The sequence below is a fragment of the Erythrolamprus reginae genome, chromosome 4 (assembly GCF_031021105.1).
Source record: "Erythrolamprus reginae isolate rEryReg1 chromosome 4, rEryReg1.hap1, whole genome shotgun sequence".
NCBI lineage: Eukaryota > Metazoa > Chordata > Lepidosauria > Squamata > Dipsadidae > Erythrolamprus > Erythrolamprus reginae.
The window spans coordinates 83,889,450-83,903,950 of record NC_091953.1 but is presented as its reverse complement, the minus strand read 5'-3'; the positions used below and the strand labels follow the sequence as shown (position 1 = coordinate 83,903,950).

At 34.9% G+C, this 14,501-nt stretch overlaps 2 protein-coding genes across 15 annotated transcripts in view; one reads left to right on the top strand and one right to left on the bottom strand.

Annotated features, from left to right (window-relative positions):
• OFD1 (OFD1 centriole and centriolar satellite protein) overlaps positions 1 to 1,253 on the top strand; it is a 45,158-nt gene extending 43,905 nt beyond the window's left edge. For all 9 annotated transcript variants that reach the window (XM_070750798.1, XM_070750795.1, XM_070750800.1 and 6 more), the window contains one exon: positions 515 to 1,253. In XM_070750798.1, coding sequence (XP_070606899.1) covers positions 515 to 566 — 52 coding nt within the window. In that variant the 3' untranslated portion in view covers positions 567 to 1,253. The remainder of the gene's footprint in view (positions 1 to 514) is intronic.
• A 1,401-nt stretch (positions 1,254 to 2,654) lies between these two features.
• The window catches only part of GPM6B (glycoprotein M6B), a 147,299-nt gene continuing 135,452 nt past the window's right edge, over positions 2,655 to 14,501 (bottom strand). For 4 of the 6 annotated variants that reach the window (XM_070750660.1, XM_070750656.1, XM_070750658.1 and 1 more), the window contains 5 exons: positions 13,707 to 13,863; positions 9,277 to 9,445; positions 7,572 to 7,645; positions 6,386 to 6,451; positions 2,655 to 4,415 (listed from right to left, as the gene is read on the bottom strand). In XM_070750660.1, the coding sequence (XP_070606761.1) occupies positions 4,266 to 4,415; positions 6,386 to 6,451; positions 7,572 to 7,645; positions 9,277 to 9,445; positions 13,707 to 13,863 (616 nt within the window). In that variant the 3' untranslated portion in view covers positions 2,655 to 4,265. Of the gene's footprint in view, positions 5,668 to 6,385; positions 6,452 to 7,571; positions 7,646 to 9,276; positions 9,446 to 13,706; positions 13,864 to 14,501 lie in introns of all 6 variants that reach the window. The other 2 variants (XM_070750661.1, XM_070750659.1) reach the window with 1 other exon arrangement.

Below are 14,501 nucleotides of genomic sequence, written 5' to 3'. Positions count from 1 at the left end.
GTGGCTTGGTGGGCATGACAGGGGAAGGATACCGCAAAATCTCCATTCCCTCCCCACTCATGGTGGAAAGATATTGCAAAATCCCCAATCCCACCCCACTCTGGGGCCAGCCAGAGGTAGTATTTGCTGGTTTTCTGAACTCCTCAAAATTTCTCCAGAACCTGCTGGATTTCACCCTTGTTCCTGTGCCTTCCAGAGATTTTCTTCGGAGGATTGTGGAATTCCTCAGAGATATCAGGAGGTGGTGCTAGAGCAAACAGTAGCTTGCATTAGTTACTCTTCCATAGTGAGGTGCTTCTACTGGATAGCAATCTTTTCCATTTGTAGCCCAAAGGCAGAGAGGCAAGCAGTGCTACCTTGCTCAACACTGCCGTGCTATCCCTTTGGTTATGTAGTACTCAAGGCCTAAAGGTTTGCCAGTAAAAGAGCAGTTGGTCGAGGAAAGGGGATCACAAAAGTGTAGTTTTTTCCATTGCCACAGTTCCCAAAATTAACATGATTTTGTTTTCCCTAGTGTTAGTGCTGCAGACATTCCCCAGGAAGGACCAGATGACAATTTTTGGTGAAAATGAGGCAGTGGTGACTGGAAAAAAATGTGATTGATATGGAAAGCAATCCTTGGACTATTAATAAGGAGAATAATTTGCAACATCATAAATATTTATGTCTGTAAAATAATTAATGAAGAAATAATATATTGGTACATATTGCTGTTAGTCATATTGCAGTTGCAGGCCTTGAGTGAATAGTTCTAGTACTTTGTACTTTGTATTGTTTACAAAATGTTGCTATTGTGAACAAACTGTTTAAACTATCTCTTGTGTAAAGTGGACAGGAGAAATTTTCTTAAATCAATTTACCTTTTTTTAAAAAAAAGATTTTTAAAAAGTATATTTTGCTACAATCACTATAAAAAATTTCTCAGTTTCAATGTATTGGAATTTTACTGTTCTATAATATTGCAGACTTCACAAATAGAGTTATAGCTTTCTATAGCCAAAGCTTCAAAAACTTCATTAACAGTAAGAAATTAAATCTGCATGTTTGAAGATTTTTTTTCCCCTTGAATATTAACTACTTTGAACTAAGTGAATCAGTTTTAGAAACAACCACATACTTTATATCCTCTCACTTCATATCCGGTACAAATGTTTTTAAAATAGGGGAATAACAATATACACATTATACAAAAACTTCTTTTAAAAGTATTTATGATTATGATCTCTTACTATTAAAGCAAGTAAAAAATAAAAGTTATTCACTGTGATTTTTCTTCAAGCTATTAAGTGAAAGTTTGGAAGTGACAACATAAAATAATGTAGCATCCTTTGTGCTCTTTGAGCTTGGTTGTTTTCTTGCAGATATTATCAAAAGCGATAACATCATCAGTGCTAGAGGGTAGTAGAGTTTGCTCACATTTATATACTAGTGGTTTATATTTGCATTTTACCAACAAACTTGTTCACATTTCAGTTGGATTCAGTTGGATTCTGGATGATCTTATGAGATGGCATAAAGTCTTGCAAGATCAAGGTGTGATTAGAACTAAGGAGAAATTTCCTGACAGAACAATTTAAGAAGAGATTCCAACTCTCTGTTCTATTCTATTCATTCTATTCTTCTATTCCGATTGTATTCTATTTTATTCACCTTTGAGCCTGTGAAACAAGGACGAGGTCCCTGTTTCTCATAACTGATACAAGCTGCAAAAGGGGATAGATTCCATATGTAATGATCATATCTTTGAAGAAATAATTTATTCAGTCATGGAAGAGATGCTTCCTACCTCCACTCCCCACAAAAAAGGAAACAAAAAAAGGCAACTGTTTCTTCCTAGGGAAAGTTATAAAGAGCTGGTTAATGGCACAATAAAGGTTGCTTTGCTTTTGCTTTGGTTGTAGTGGGGTGGTAAGTACATAGGGCTCTGGATAAACTAGATTACATGACTTACATGAATCCCATCTATTCTAGATCAGGCTATAGCAGACTGGAAATTGCATTAATCACTCTTAGACAATCTGTGATTGAACCTTTGTGGGTGGTATGCAGAGAGGAAATCTGCTTTATTTACAAAGGTTTAAATTAATCTGCATGATAATATAATTATGGATATGACATATAATTAAAAATACAATTTAAAACTTATATATGTATGGTCATAAATAGGTACTCCTAAGCTGATTTCCAAATAAGTAGATACATGACTGTTCAATTTAGTAAAAATACATTCCAGATAAAAGCTGTTCAAAATCATTGTAGAATAGAACTCCAAAGTGTCTTCCAACATTCCATTCCATTCTGAAAGTGATTGGAGATTTCATTTGTGAATTTAGGAAACATTACTAGCATGTTAAATGATATACAGCTTTACATCTCCATCATAGATGAAACTGGAAATGTAGAAATAGGTCTTGTCCCAGGGTCTGGAACTCATAGGGCAAAACAGTTGAAGTTGACTCTGTGTAAATTGTTGCAATATGCAAATAACGTGAAATAAATAAGAAAAATATGTATAACCACATGGAGAGATTTATATTTCTATTTATATGGAAACTCCAACTCTACATGCAAAGTTATAATTGTGTGCTAACCCAATAGGGATGAACAATCACAGTTTTTTAATATTTAAAATAAGAATACACAACTACTGGTTCTATTATCTACAAATATTTATTTGTAACACTTGGATATAACTACAGGAAGCCCTTGGCACTGATATAAAATATTGATTCACGGTTAGGTTACAAAAAATTATACATAGCAAAATTGAATACTTTTTACATAAAAAAATTAGACTACTTAAACAAAACTTCAAAAAACTCCCAGTAATAGCTACGAAGTATTAGAAAAGAATTAGGCTTTAAGACATTGTCTGTTACCTTTATGCAAACACTGGACTAGAAGAACACCTGCATTGCTGTAGAAATTTGTTTCCTTCATGCAACAGGTAAAAACAAACACTAAGCTATTTCTTACTTGCTTTATATAGATTTTGCTTCTTTAAAAAAGTCAGCTTTAGACAAGTTAAATGCAAGGTAATACCTGATTTCGTTTTCCATACCAATGTTTTTTGTTCAATCTTTTACTTTCAACACATTTCTTTATGTTTTAAAAGAGCATTCATATTCAGTACACATTCAAAACAGGGATGCATGACTTAATTGTTCACTGATTTGAAATTCACTGATGCATTTTATTTTTCTTCAAACATTTGTTTGTTTGTTTTTTTTTAAAAAAAAGCATACAAAAAAACCATAATCACTAGTAAGCTAGCACTGAATTTTCTGAAAATGCTAGAAGGCATATATATTAAGGGAGACAGTTTGAAATCGCACCCTCTGTTTTTCGAACATCACAATTTTTCAAAAGAGAAAACTATTGCAGCTTATTGGATTGAGCACCAAAATTGAGGTGAGTGTTGACCTGTAATCTGAGTGGCTAAAGGTTTTTAAGTTCTACAAAGTTTTCATCTGTTCAACCTGAAACAATTGTGTGACTGACCAGAGGATAATATCGTCTGTTTTATTAAAATTGAGACAGGATAATGACCTGCAGCTGATATATGTTATAAATGCTCAGAGACATTTATAGAAAATAAACATTAAGGCAAAGCTGACATTTATTTTCAGAGAAGGGAATCATTATTCTGATAACAGGGTCTGGGTCTATTTTATTAAACAATTAAAAAGTTCCCACCATACTCTGATAAGTGCAGCAGAACAAGAGAGGCTCATTGCAGCTTCGTTGAAAAGGGAGTGTCCAAAACAAAACAAAAACCACTTTTGGCATTTAATGTGCAAGATCCAGTTTTAATTTTGATAGGGGCTAAATGTTGATTTATAATGTTCTGAAACCGTATCAAACAAGCATAATTACAAGTATTCAGAATAAAGGAAATATCTAGTTAATTCCTAGAATCTGAGTTACATCTGTGCAATTATTTACAGCCTTTTCAAATCTAGACATTACAGGGCTGGATAATACCAACTCTGGTACCCTGCTAAGGAACAACAACAATAATAATAATGTTATGATTGCCAAGAGAAATCCATAAAGGTGTTTTAGTTGGTAAACTTTTGTTTTCAGTGGTCTGGAATGTGATACCCTCCCTCCACCCCAATTCCAAATTCAGTGCTAAAAGGAATGAAGGATATTCTCTGCAACTTTATCCTATGGATATGGCCCAGGAGCTCTTGGACAATATATCTGCTCGATGATTTGTCAGAGCTACAAATTTCTTCTGAAAAAAAGGCTCTGGCAAGCGTTTATGTGTAAGAATTGAGTTGCTCTTTGGACCGAGACTGGATATCCTGAAGCTCCTGCTCTTCTTTAGCTTTGATATCCTGGTAAGCCTGCATTTTGCTTGCATCCTTTAAGTAGGCCCAGTTAGAAGATAGTATCATGAGGAAGTGGATCTGGAAAAGAAGGGTGAGTATGATGGCTAGTGAGTATGTCAAGAGGCAAAGCTGGCAGCTAGTAAGATTAATACCAAGTTATTCTAAAAAAAATATTAAAAATAGGCAAGAAAGTTTATTTCTAAAGATATGTAGAATGCTGCATGCTGAATAAAGGAGCAGCTGGCAAAAAGTTAGGAAGGAAAAGGAAGAAAAACAATTAATGGGAAAGAACAGAAATAGATAAGCTGTGAGAACATTGTCCATGTTTACATGCTGAAGTCTCCCAAGCAACTCAAATTGACACCTGAAGGAAAGGAAACTCTACAGTTGATGACTTAGTTATGTTCCATTGTATTTCTTGGAGTAAATAGAACTAAATATTGGGTAAAAGTGTGTATTTGGTGCTACTTAGTCAATAATTGCACTATGGAAATCATCAGGTAGGAGATGTGTTATCAGAAATGGAAAGTTTCTTTTTTCTATAGGTTAAAAAAGTCTACAAAAAGCAATATAAAAAAGACATTCTACAGATGAAGAACTGTGTAGACTTTCTGTCTGACTGGAAAATGAATGCATATGTTTGAATGAAATGCTAAACTAATGAACAAGTATTCTGATGTTTAGTTGTGCCAAACCAATTGATCAATAAAAGATTTGTTCATGGGAGTTACAGCTTTGAAGCAGAGTCCAGTTTTATTTTGCTAAGAGATAGTTCAGTGGACTTGAGAACAGAACTTTGTCAACTATCTAGCATGTCTATGACATTGGGTGTTATCAAGAAGCAAGTTCATATTTGTGTGTTATCTACTATATAACACATTTTATTGTTTTTCATATTAGTGAACAATAGTGATAGAATAATTTACTGTATTACAGAGCTTAATTGATCAAAACATTGTTTCACAAATAATCATTAGGAAAAAATAGCCTGATATTAAATGAAAGTCCCTCTTCCTTTAAAAGGATGATTTACAACATCACTTTAAGATTGTGTTCTCTCATAGGATAGAAAATAGCCAGGCCTCACTCACACTGTTATTCATATACAAGAAATAATTTGTATTAATCTAAAATGCTTAAAGATGCTTACTTAAGCTATTTACAAATTACTGTAACAAACTTTAAAAATCTAGACTCTTAGTCTAGGGTGTCAGTGGCATATTAAGCTACATAATGCAGCTTATTCAATTTAGAATTTAGTGCAGCAATCTTCCCGACTCTTAAACTTCAAAACAGCAAAGTTATATGTAGTAGCCATCATGTAGATCAGCTGGTGGAAGAGAACAAAATACAGCAGATAAGAGACAATAATTTCTTCAGGCCTTTTTGGCAATTAGATTTGTGTTAGATCACAATGAAGACTGTCAGGCAAGGATTTCCATTTTAATCAAGCGTAATGACAAAAATGTCTGGTAGTTTTTCTCTGCACTTCACTTTGGATATATGAAGGACATTTTGCTGCCAAGGAATAGTCATTGCATTTGACTAACAAATTAAAAGCTAATCAATGCAAGAACTCCCTGATGAATCTCACTGGTATTTCCTCTACATGTACTATAGATAGTTACAATAAGCAAATGTGCTTTCTTTAGTAAAGTTTCTTAAATTGAAACAAATATAAATGTTTAAAATGAAAGGGAAGAATATTATTACCGTAATTAAAACTAATTCCAAAGCTGAGGAACATTCTGAAGTATCCTAATATTTCATAGATTATTACCAGCATATCTCTATCAGGAAATGTCTTATTTTGAACAGGCAAGGAAATGAAGTTAAATAACATAGCAAAAACCACTTCCACTATAATAATACTGCTTAGGCAAAGTTTTCTTGATAACAATAAATCTTTCCCTGCTGTTTGGCGTATCCTGAGAAAACTATAACCAGTGCCAACTAACACAAAAGCCAAGCCTCAGTTTAAATATTTGGTTTCATCTGACAAGAGGTTTTAGTTATTTTAAAAGTGAAAAAAATATAATGATACTCACCAGGGCTATAACAGTAGCACCAGCTCCAGCACAGGCCACAATGAACAGGTGATAGGACAAATAGAACTGAAGGAAAAAAACAAAGGACCATTTCAGATTAGCTGTGTCAAATTATCACCTCTTAATGCAGTTCTTGTACCCTAACTGACATTCTCATTCCATGAGCTAGTGTGGAAAAATATAATATAATGGAAATATTGATGCTCCTCTTGTATGTGAATTCTTGTACTAATTTTGTCCTTAGGAATACATACTACTACAATACTGTAAGCCATTTCCAAGTTACTTCTGTTCCTCAGACTAGAAATGCTGCATAGGATCTCTGAAAGCAATTAAGCACCAGAAGACTATTTTTACAAACTTTCTAGAATACATTCTATTATAATATTATTAATTATTAATTATAATATTGTTATAATATTACTGTAGCTACCATAAATAAGGTTTCTAATAATAAAGAAATTGCATCAATAATTTACCCTTCTGTCTCAGTCTTTATATAATCAGTGCCTGGCCATTGTAAACAACTGATGAAACACAATCAAATTGTTTTGAATGGGATTAGTCTTGGTTAGCTGATACGGTCATATTTGATGCTATTAGAGGTATATTTGTTTGTTTATAGCCGGCCTATATTATTTCTTTTACAACTCAAAGTGGTGAACACATCCAAACACCACCCTTCCTCTTGCTTTTTGGCTTCACACTATAATTTAACCGATTTAACAGATTAACAGAGTTTGAAGGGATCTTGCAGGTCATCTAGTTCTAGTCCAACTCCCTGCCCAAGCAGGAGATCCTTAGATCTGCCTCTACCTAGGATTGAACTCACAATCTCCTGATTGTAAGGCAAGAACTCCACCTCTAGGCCACAGCAGCTGTAATATAATAAAGAAAACCTAGCTAATTTCTCTATAATATGCCTGTAATTGTTTTTAAAGTAAGGCATAGTTAAAGCTGCAATTGCAGTAGGACTATCTCTATTTAGACTGTATTCCTAATGCTCACAACACTCTGAGTCCTCATCTGGTATAAAGAGAATACTTGTTCTCCATAGACTAATTTAGCATTATTAGCAGCTATCTCATGAGCTATCTTGTGTTGTTTTTTCTTGATTAATTTTTAGGTAGCTGATTGCTACCATAGGTAATTTTATTAAAATATGGAAGAGAGTAATTAAACATACCTCAGGCGTGCTGCACATATTAGCTAAGGTCGATCCACATGCCTTACCGGGGATAGCATTCCAAGGGATGATTCCTGAAATAAACACCAAATAAAACATTTAAATGTTAATTAATATCACTTCCCTTCTTGAAATTAATTTTTCGCCTACCTACAGACTTGTGTTACTTTATCATTCACTCACATATTGATCAGTGCAGTTTGGAATTGGCATTATAAGTATGCATTTGCTGAGCTGTGTTCTTGACAAGATGTATTCTCAAATGTAGGATTTCCATAGGGCAAACAAATGGTTGGTTTAGTCATCGTTGTCATATGCTGTGCTTGTTGCCTATATTCATTAGGCAAAAACTGCTTTTCAGGATTTACCTTAGTTTGTGGATGTTGCAACTATTGCCAAACAAACCCACTCAGACCTAGCTCTTTTCTCATCTATGTGAGCTGCTTTATAATACCAGAATCTCTGTTTCTATTTTCCACTATCCAGCTTTGTAAGTACTGTATTGATTTTCTTCTCTATGTTTCTGTATTTAACAAACATTCATCGTGTAATATCAAAACACACAGTGTCATACAAGGGTAAATTTTTATCATCTCAAATATTTGTGCCTTTTTGTCTCTTTTTAGAGATTCTATTTTTGTGATTATAAGCAATAAAGTATTTATTTGAAAATCTCTTACAGGTCCGTAGTAGCCATAAAACATTCAATGGATACAAACTTTGAAGTCCCAAATGATCATGGCAAGTTTCTTTCCTTGTTTTAAAAGGATTTTATCCAGATGTGGGGAAACAGTTAGCCATTGTCAGCATCCTTCACTAGTAGTTGCATTGACTCATTCCATAAATTATGGAGAGTCACAGTTCTTATCTTAATCGATTGGTAGGATTTGGAAAAAAATTTGTATGGAAAACATCTTGCCTTCTGTTAATTGTTTAGTCTCAATTATTTTTATAGGTTGTCAAAAAGATAATGGTTATCTTTTTGTGCAGGCCATATTTTATTACTATATCCATTTTTATGCATGGGATTTTCACCATTGTGCTATTTATAATATTATTATATTCGTATGTTATGTTTTTTAGAACTCAGTTCATTTGTAATTGCAACAGTTAGGGTTTTTCCCCCTCACACCCTCTCTTTCTAGAAAATAATTATATCCTCAGCCCCATTCCAAAGATTTGGATTGCTATCCAACACTGCAATAAAAAATTATCTTACATTTAATACAATATCTAAAGTATCATGGTAGCAAGCAAATTTTAACTAATTAATATACCGAAGATATATAGCCTATATGTGTTAAAAATAGAATTTTAATTCTCTGGCCCTTCATTCCATTGAATAGTTTTCTGCATACATTTATAATTGTTTTGCCCACTTTTCATACATCATTTACTACATTACTGGATTTAACAATAACAAAACACTGACTATATCAAGCTATCCATTGTGTGTGTAAAATATCAGCCTCATTGTCAACCTTTTATTGCAGCATTTACTGATCAGTAAGTATATTCATTTCAAAATGAGAAAACTGGGCAAAAGATACATGCACTGGTCAATGTAATCTACATTATTTGCAAAAGCAATAATGAAAATCCACACATAGTTGTTTCTCAGTTCATTTTGTAAGGATATGACAATTCCTCTCAAAAGCAGGATAAGTAAAGAGGATAAAACATTTAATCAGATTAAGGTAAGTACCATACTGCCGGATATCCACACAGATCTGGTCTGTTGAAGTCATATTTGCTGAGAATGATCTGATGACCTCACAGGTTGACCACATGTTGTAGAACATAAAGACTGGCACAGCAGAGAAGCCAAAAACACCCAGCCAGGCCACCCCAAGGACATAAGTGAGGAAAACAAACTGAAAGAAAACAGACATTTTACACAGAACTCTTTACTTACAGTGATATTGAGTCAGAGGAAACTGGCACATTTTTGATAGCTCACATGATTGGACTTACCCTTCTATAAATAATTTCCATATCTAAGAAAACTACAATATAGTGGTACTTCTACTTATGAACTTAATTTGTTCCGTGAACAGGTTCCTAAGTAGAAAAGTTTGTAAGAAGAAGCACTTTTTCCCATAGGAAACAATGCAAAAGCAAATAATGTGTGTGATTGGGGAAACCATAGGGAGGATGGAGGCCCTGTTTCCTCCCAGGAGATTCCTAGAGAGGCCCCACAGAGGGTTCTCCCCACATTTTCTGGTTACAGTTTCAGAGCCTCTGAATTGTAAGTGGAAAATGGTTCTTGAGAAGAGGCAAAAAAATCTTGAACACCCAGTTCTTACCTAGAAAAGTTCATAAGTAGAGGTGTTCTTAGGTAGAGGTACCACTGTACTCTGTTTAAAAATATATTACCATCAAAATAGTCTGGCTTTCCAGATTGTGCTTAATGAAATCATAATTTTATCTTGAAAGTCAATAAAATATAGTGAGCTACACAAGCAAGTTTTTATTATGAGTAGAAAGGGTTTTTATTATGCTTACCATTCAATTGATTACTTGAAATCAATTTGGTTCCTCAGGGATGGGTAAAATCTATCAAATGGAATGAACCAAGACTCACTCCAAAGGACTTGTGTCAGGGAAACCTAAGATGGGCAAGCTCTAGCCAATCAAGAGAATTTGAAGTTGAGCATGGGACATGGAGTATGGTTTTTGGAAACTTAGACTGAGCAGCTTCTAAACTAGGGAAATAAACAGAGAGTTGTGCCCCACATAGCAAACCAAGGACTTTTGATTTACACAATTTTACTGCTCCAGTACTGTAATTATTGCTATGATGAGTATTTTAAGACTGTATTAGAAACTTTTTTAGTTCTAATAGAAAGATGGAGGATTAGAAGTCTTTTTATATAGCTAAATATAAACACTATTAATGAGAAATCAGACAGTTTTGAAATACTCACTGAAAATAATATTAACACACAGGAATGCCCTGGAAATACCTTATGAATCAGACATTTTATCAAGCTATATTTTACAGCTGACTCAAGTAGTACGCATTATTTGGAATAATAACATAAACACGGACAGATAGGTCTCCTACAAAAAAGGCATGCTTTAAGTCTACAACTATGCATTTCAGCCTTTCAAGTAAATTTAGTAGCTATAAAATAGTACTCAAATTTAAGGGATACTTGCAGGATTCTAGGTTAATTACCCCTCAATTTCACCAATGTTAATTAGGATGTGAAATTATTTGACACCCTTTCAAATTTACCTCAATTGTAAAAATCTGATAAACTAATCTTTAATGCGCTTTTTTGAAACTGGGCTTGCTGCCAAGAGCAAAACTTAAGTCTGCCTGGTTTGGTGCAGCAACCAAACAGGACAAGTGCAGATTCCAACAGATAGTGAAGACTACAGAAAAAACAATATCAACCATCTTGCTTTCCATAGAAGACCTGTATATTGCATAAGTCGAAAGGAGGGCTGAGAAGATATCTAGAGACTCTTCACATCCTGGACATAAACTCTTTCAATTTCTTCCCTTGGGATGATGCTATAGAGCAGTGATGGTAAACCTATGCCACGGGTGCCACAGGTGGCATGCATATGTGCTGGCACACGAGCCGTTGCCCTAGCTCAGCTCCAACGTGGCCAGCTGATTTTTGGCTCACACAGAGGCTCTGGGGGGGAATTTTGGACTTACTGAGAACCTCCAGGGGGATGAGGGAGAGCGTTTTTACTATCCCCTCTTGCTCCAGCGAAGCCTTTGGAGCCTGTAGAGGACATACCACGAGCCTACTGGGCCCACCAGAAGTTGAGAAACAGTCCGTTTCTGGCCTCTAGAGTGCCTCCAGGGGGTGGGGGGGAAGGTGTTTTTGGCTTCCCAAGGCATTGATTTATGGGTGTGGGCACTCATGCATGCACAATAGCACACACCCATGCTTTTTCGACACCCGAAGAAAAAAAGGTTCGCCATCACTGCTATAGTGCATTATATATCAAAACAACTAGACAAGGTATAATATTTTTCCCTTGTGCCATCAGTCTATTGATAAACACCTAATTCTTATAATAGTCCTATCTAATGTCTATGTATATACCCATATAGTGTACCTGTAGTATTTATCATTATCTTCTTTATTCCCCTCTTTTATTGGTATTATTATTATTTTGTTGCTTTGCATGTACACTAGGAACCTCTGTAATGGAGACTAATTCCTTGTACTGTATGCCTAATCACTTAGCCAAATATGTATAGTATTTAATTCAGTTCATGTCTGATCTCTAATAGAATACAGCTCCATCTATTTATCCATCTATTCATCTAATAAAGAGCCTGATAAGATTGCTAATCTACATTTCTACTCCAGTAATAACATAGCTGCTCCCTCCAGCAATTTATTAAATCAGTGTAGTTAGATGGTCTAAAGATGGTCTATTCATTGTTGAGCAGTTAACTACGGTATGTCCTTGTATAAACGAGAAAAAGTCCACCATGCATGAGAAAACTAGAATTGGCCCTACTGAGTTTTATGGATATGGAATTAGAATATGGAAAATTAATATTGTATGTGATAACTGCAACAGGATTATTGTATGCAAAAAGTTTAGAAAAGCAACAAAATATTAACAGTGAAAGATTAGATTATAAAATTGCAGAAACAACAAAGCTAATCATTGTGGTCAGAAAAATAAATTCAAAAGACTTTTGAAAGATTAGGAACAGTATATGGAGTTTTTGTTAAAAGGTGACAAGATCAAATTGATGATTTTTGGATTTGGAGTATACAAAGGGCCAAATAGGATGGGGAAAATAATAATATGATGATTGTTTGATAGAATGAAGAACAAAAGGCATAACTGAACATACTGCATCCTGTGTATATTCATAATTAATTTTACTGTTTTCATGAAAAGAATAAAACAAAAAAATTGCAAAATATTAAACCACAAATGGATAAATCCAACCTAATTCTTAAGCATATAATACATAACCAGACAAAATAATGATCTGTCTTTCAACTGCATCAATAGAGAGCCAGCTCACAAGCAGGAAGCAATATGTCAGTGACCTTCCTATATCTTAGATCAGTGATGGTGAACCTATGGCACCATATTGGAGGGCATGCGAGGCATTGCCCCATGTCAGCTCCAGCACGCATGCTGCACTAGCCAGCTGATTTTCAGCCTTGAGGAAGGCTGTTTTATCCTCCAAAGGATTCAGGAAAACTTCCCCGAAGCCCTGGGGTGCAAAAAAAACCATCCAATGGGCAAACCCCAAGTTCAGAAAAACGGACTTCCAGTTTTCCCATTGTGCTGTTTTTTGCACTCCAGGGCTTTAGGAAGGTTTCCTGAAGCCTCAAGTGCAAAAAATAGCACAACGTGTAAACTGGAAGTCCATTTTTCTGAATTTCTGGTTTGCCCATTTGCCCATTTTTTTTTACCATCCCAGGCTTCAGTGAGGTCTGTGCATGCACAGGGATGGGGGGTGGGTGGGGTTGTGCATAGGGGCAGTGCAGTGGGAGTGCACATGAATGGGGGGAGGGAATGGCTCTGGGTGCATGCCTGCGGGCTAGCAGAAGCACACACACCTTTTTGGTATGCAAAGCAAAAAAGGTTCGCTATCACTGTCTTAGATGATCAGAGCTTAAGTAGATGAACAGCTTTAAAATCTGGTGGAAAAATAAACTGGATCAAAAATCCTGAAGTAAAAATAAAACTAGTATGCAAAATTGTAAATAATAATCCTTTCCACATATTTTTCTTCAAAACCTAGGTTAATTCTTTTCTAAATAAACAATGCATAAAATTCTTCATTTTAAAGGAAAAATTGAGCATTTCACATTTGTAGACATTAAGAAAAGCCTTCCAAACTGTATTTCATATCCTTGGAAACACATGAAGAAAATTAATATGAACATGGAGGATCCAGATTGTATCAAATGATATGTGGTAAAATACATATCTGAATTTAATGATTTCTGTTGTTGTTCTTCAGAATGAAGGATGCCTTGATAAGATCAGTATCTCTGAAAACAGATTTGTGAACAGCCCTTCCATGGTAAGTACAAAATACTATATGGCAATGGAACAGCTGTGCATTATTGATAAAATTTAATCTGACTTTTACCAGAGGAATAGTGATTTATGCTAAAACTTACTCACCATTCCACTGATGCAACGACCACAGATGGTTGTTTTGAATTCACCATGCAGCTCCTTCACTGCACTTGTGGTATAAAAACCCTCTGCTAGCAGAATTATTCCATACAAGAAGAAAAATGATGCAATTCCATAGATCACATATTGCATTAGTTTTATTCTGAAAAGAAAATAAGTACAGCAGTTAAGATTATGTCTTTTATCATCATATGAAGAGTAGAACAAAATGCTAGAAAATTATGACAGAGCTTAACTAGACTAACAGCTGGTCCTTGAAATGTGACCATCACAGCATGCCATGGTCATGTGAGGGCAAGCAGCTTGAACTACAACAGTTGCAATACATGATTGTCATTTCTGACCTTTATTCCTGGCTTCCAACAAGCAACTACAACAAGGAAGCCATCAGAAGGTTCTAAATTGTGACTATGTGACACGTGCTTAACAATCACATAAGTTAGCGATAGAGTTCCCAGACCCAATTATAGTCATTAACCAAGGTCTACTGTATATGTACTCACTCAAATACAGAGACACATGGATATAAATAAAATAAAATTATCATTGGACTCCAAAACCTCACCCATATTTATTCTGTCATTGATAGCAATATTTTCTATGAAGTTTGGCTGAACTAGCATGTACACTCGGTATGACAGGGACTCTTAGGGTATTAGGCATAGGATAGGGAACTGGACTAGAAACATTCCAACATTTCCATTGTTGATTCCATAATTTGATTGCTACATCAAAAGCATCTGGTAACCTATTCATTTGACTTCAGAAATCCTGGAAAGT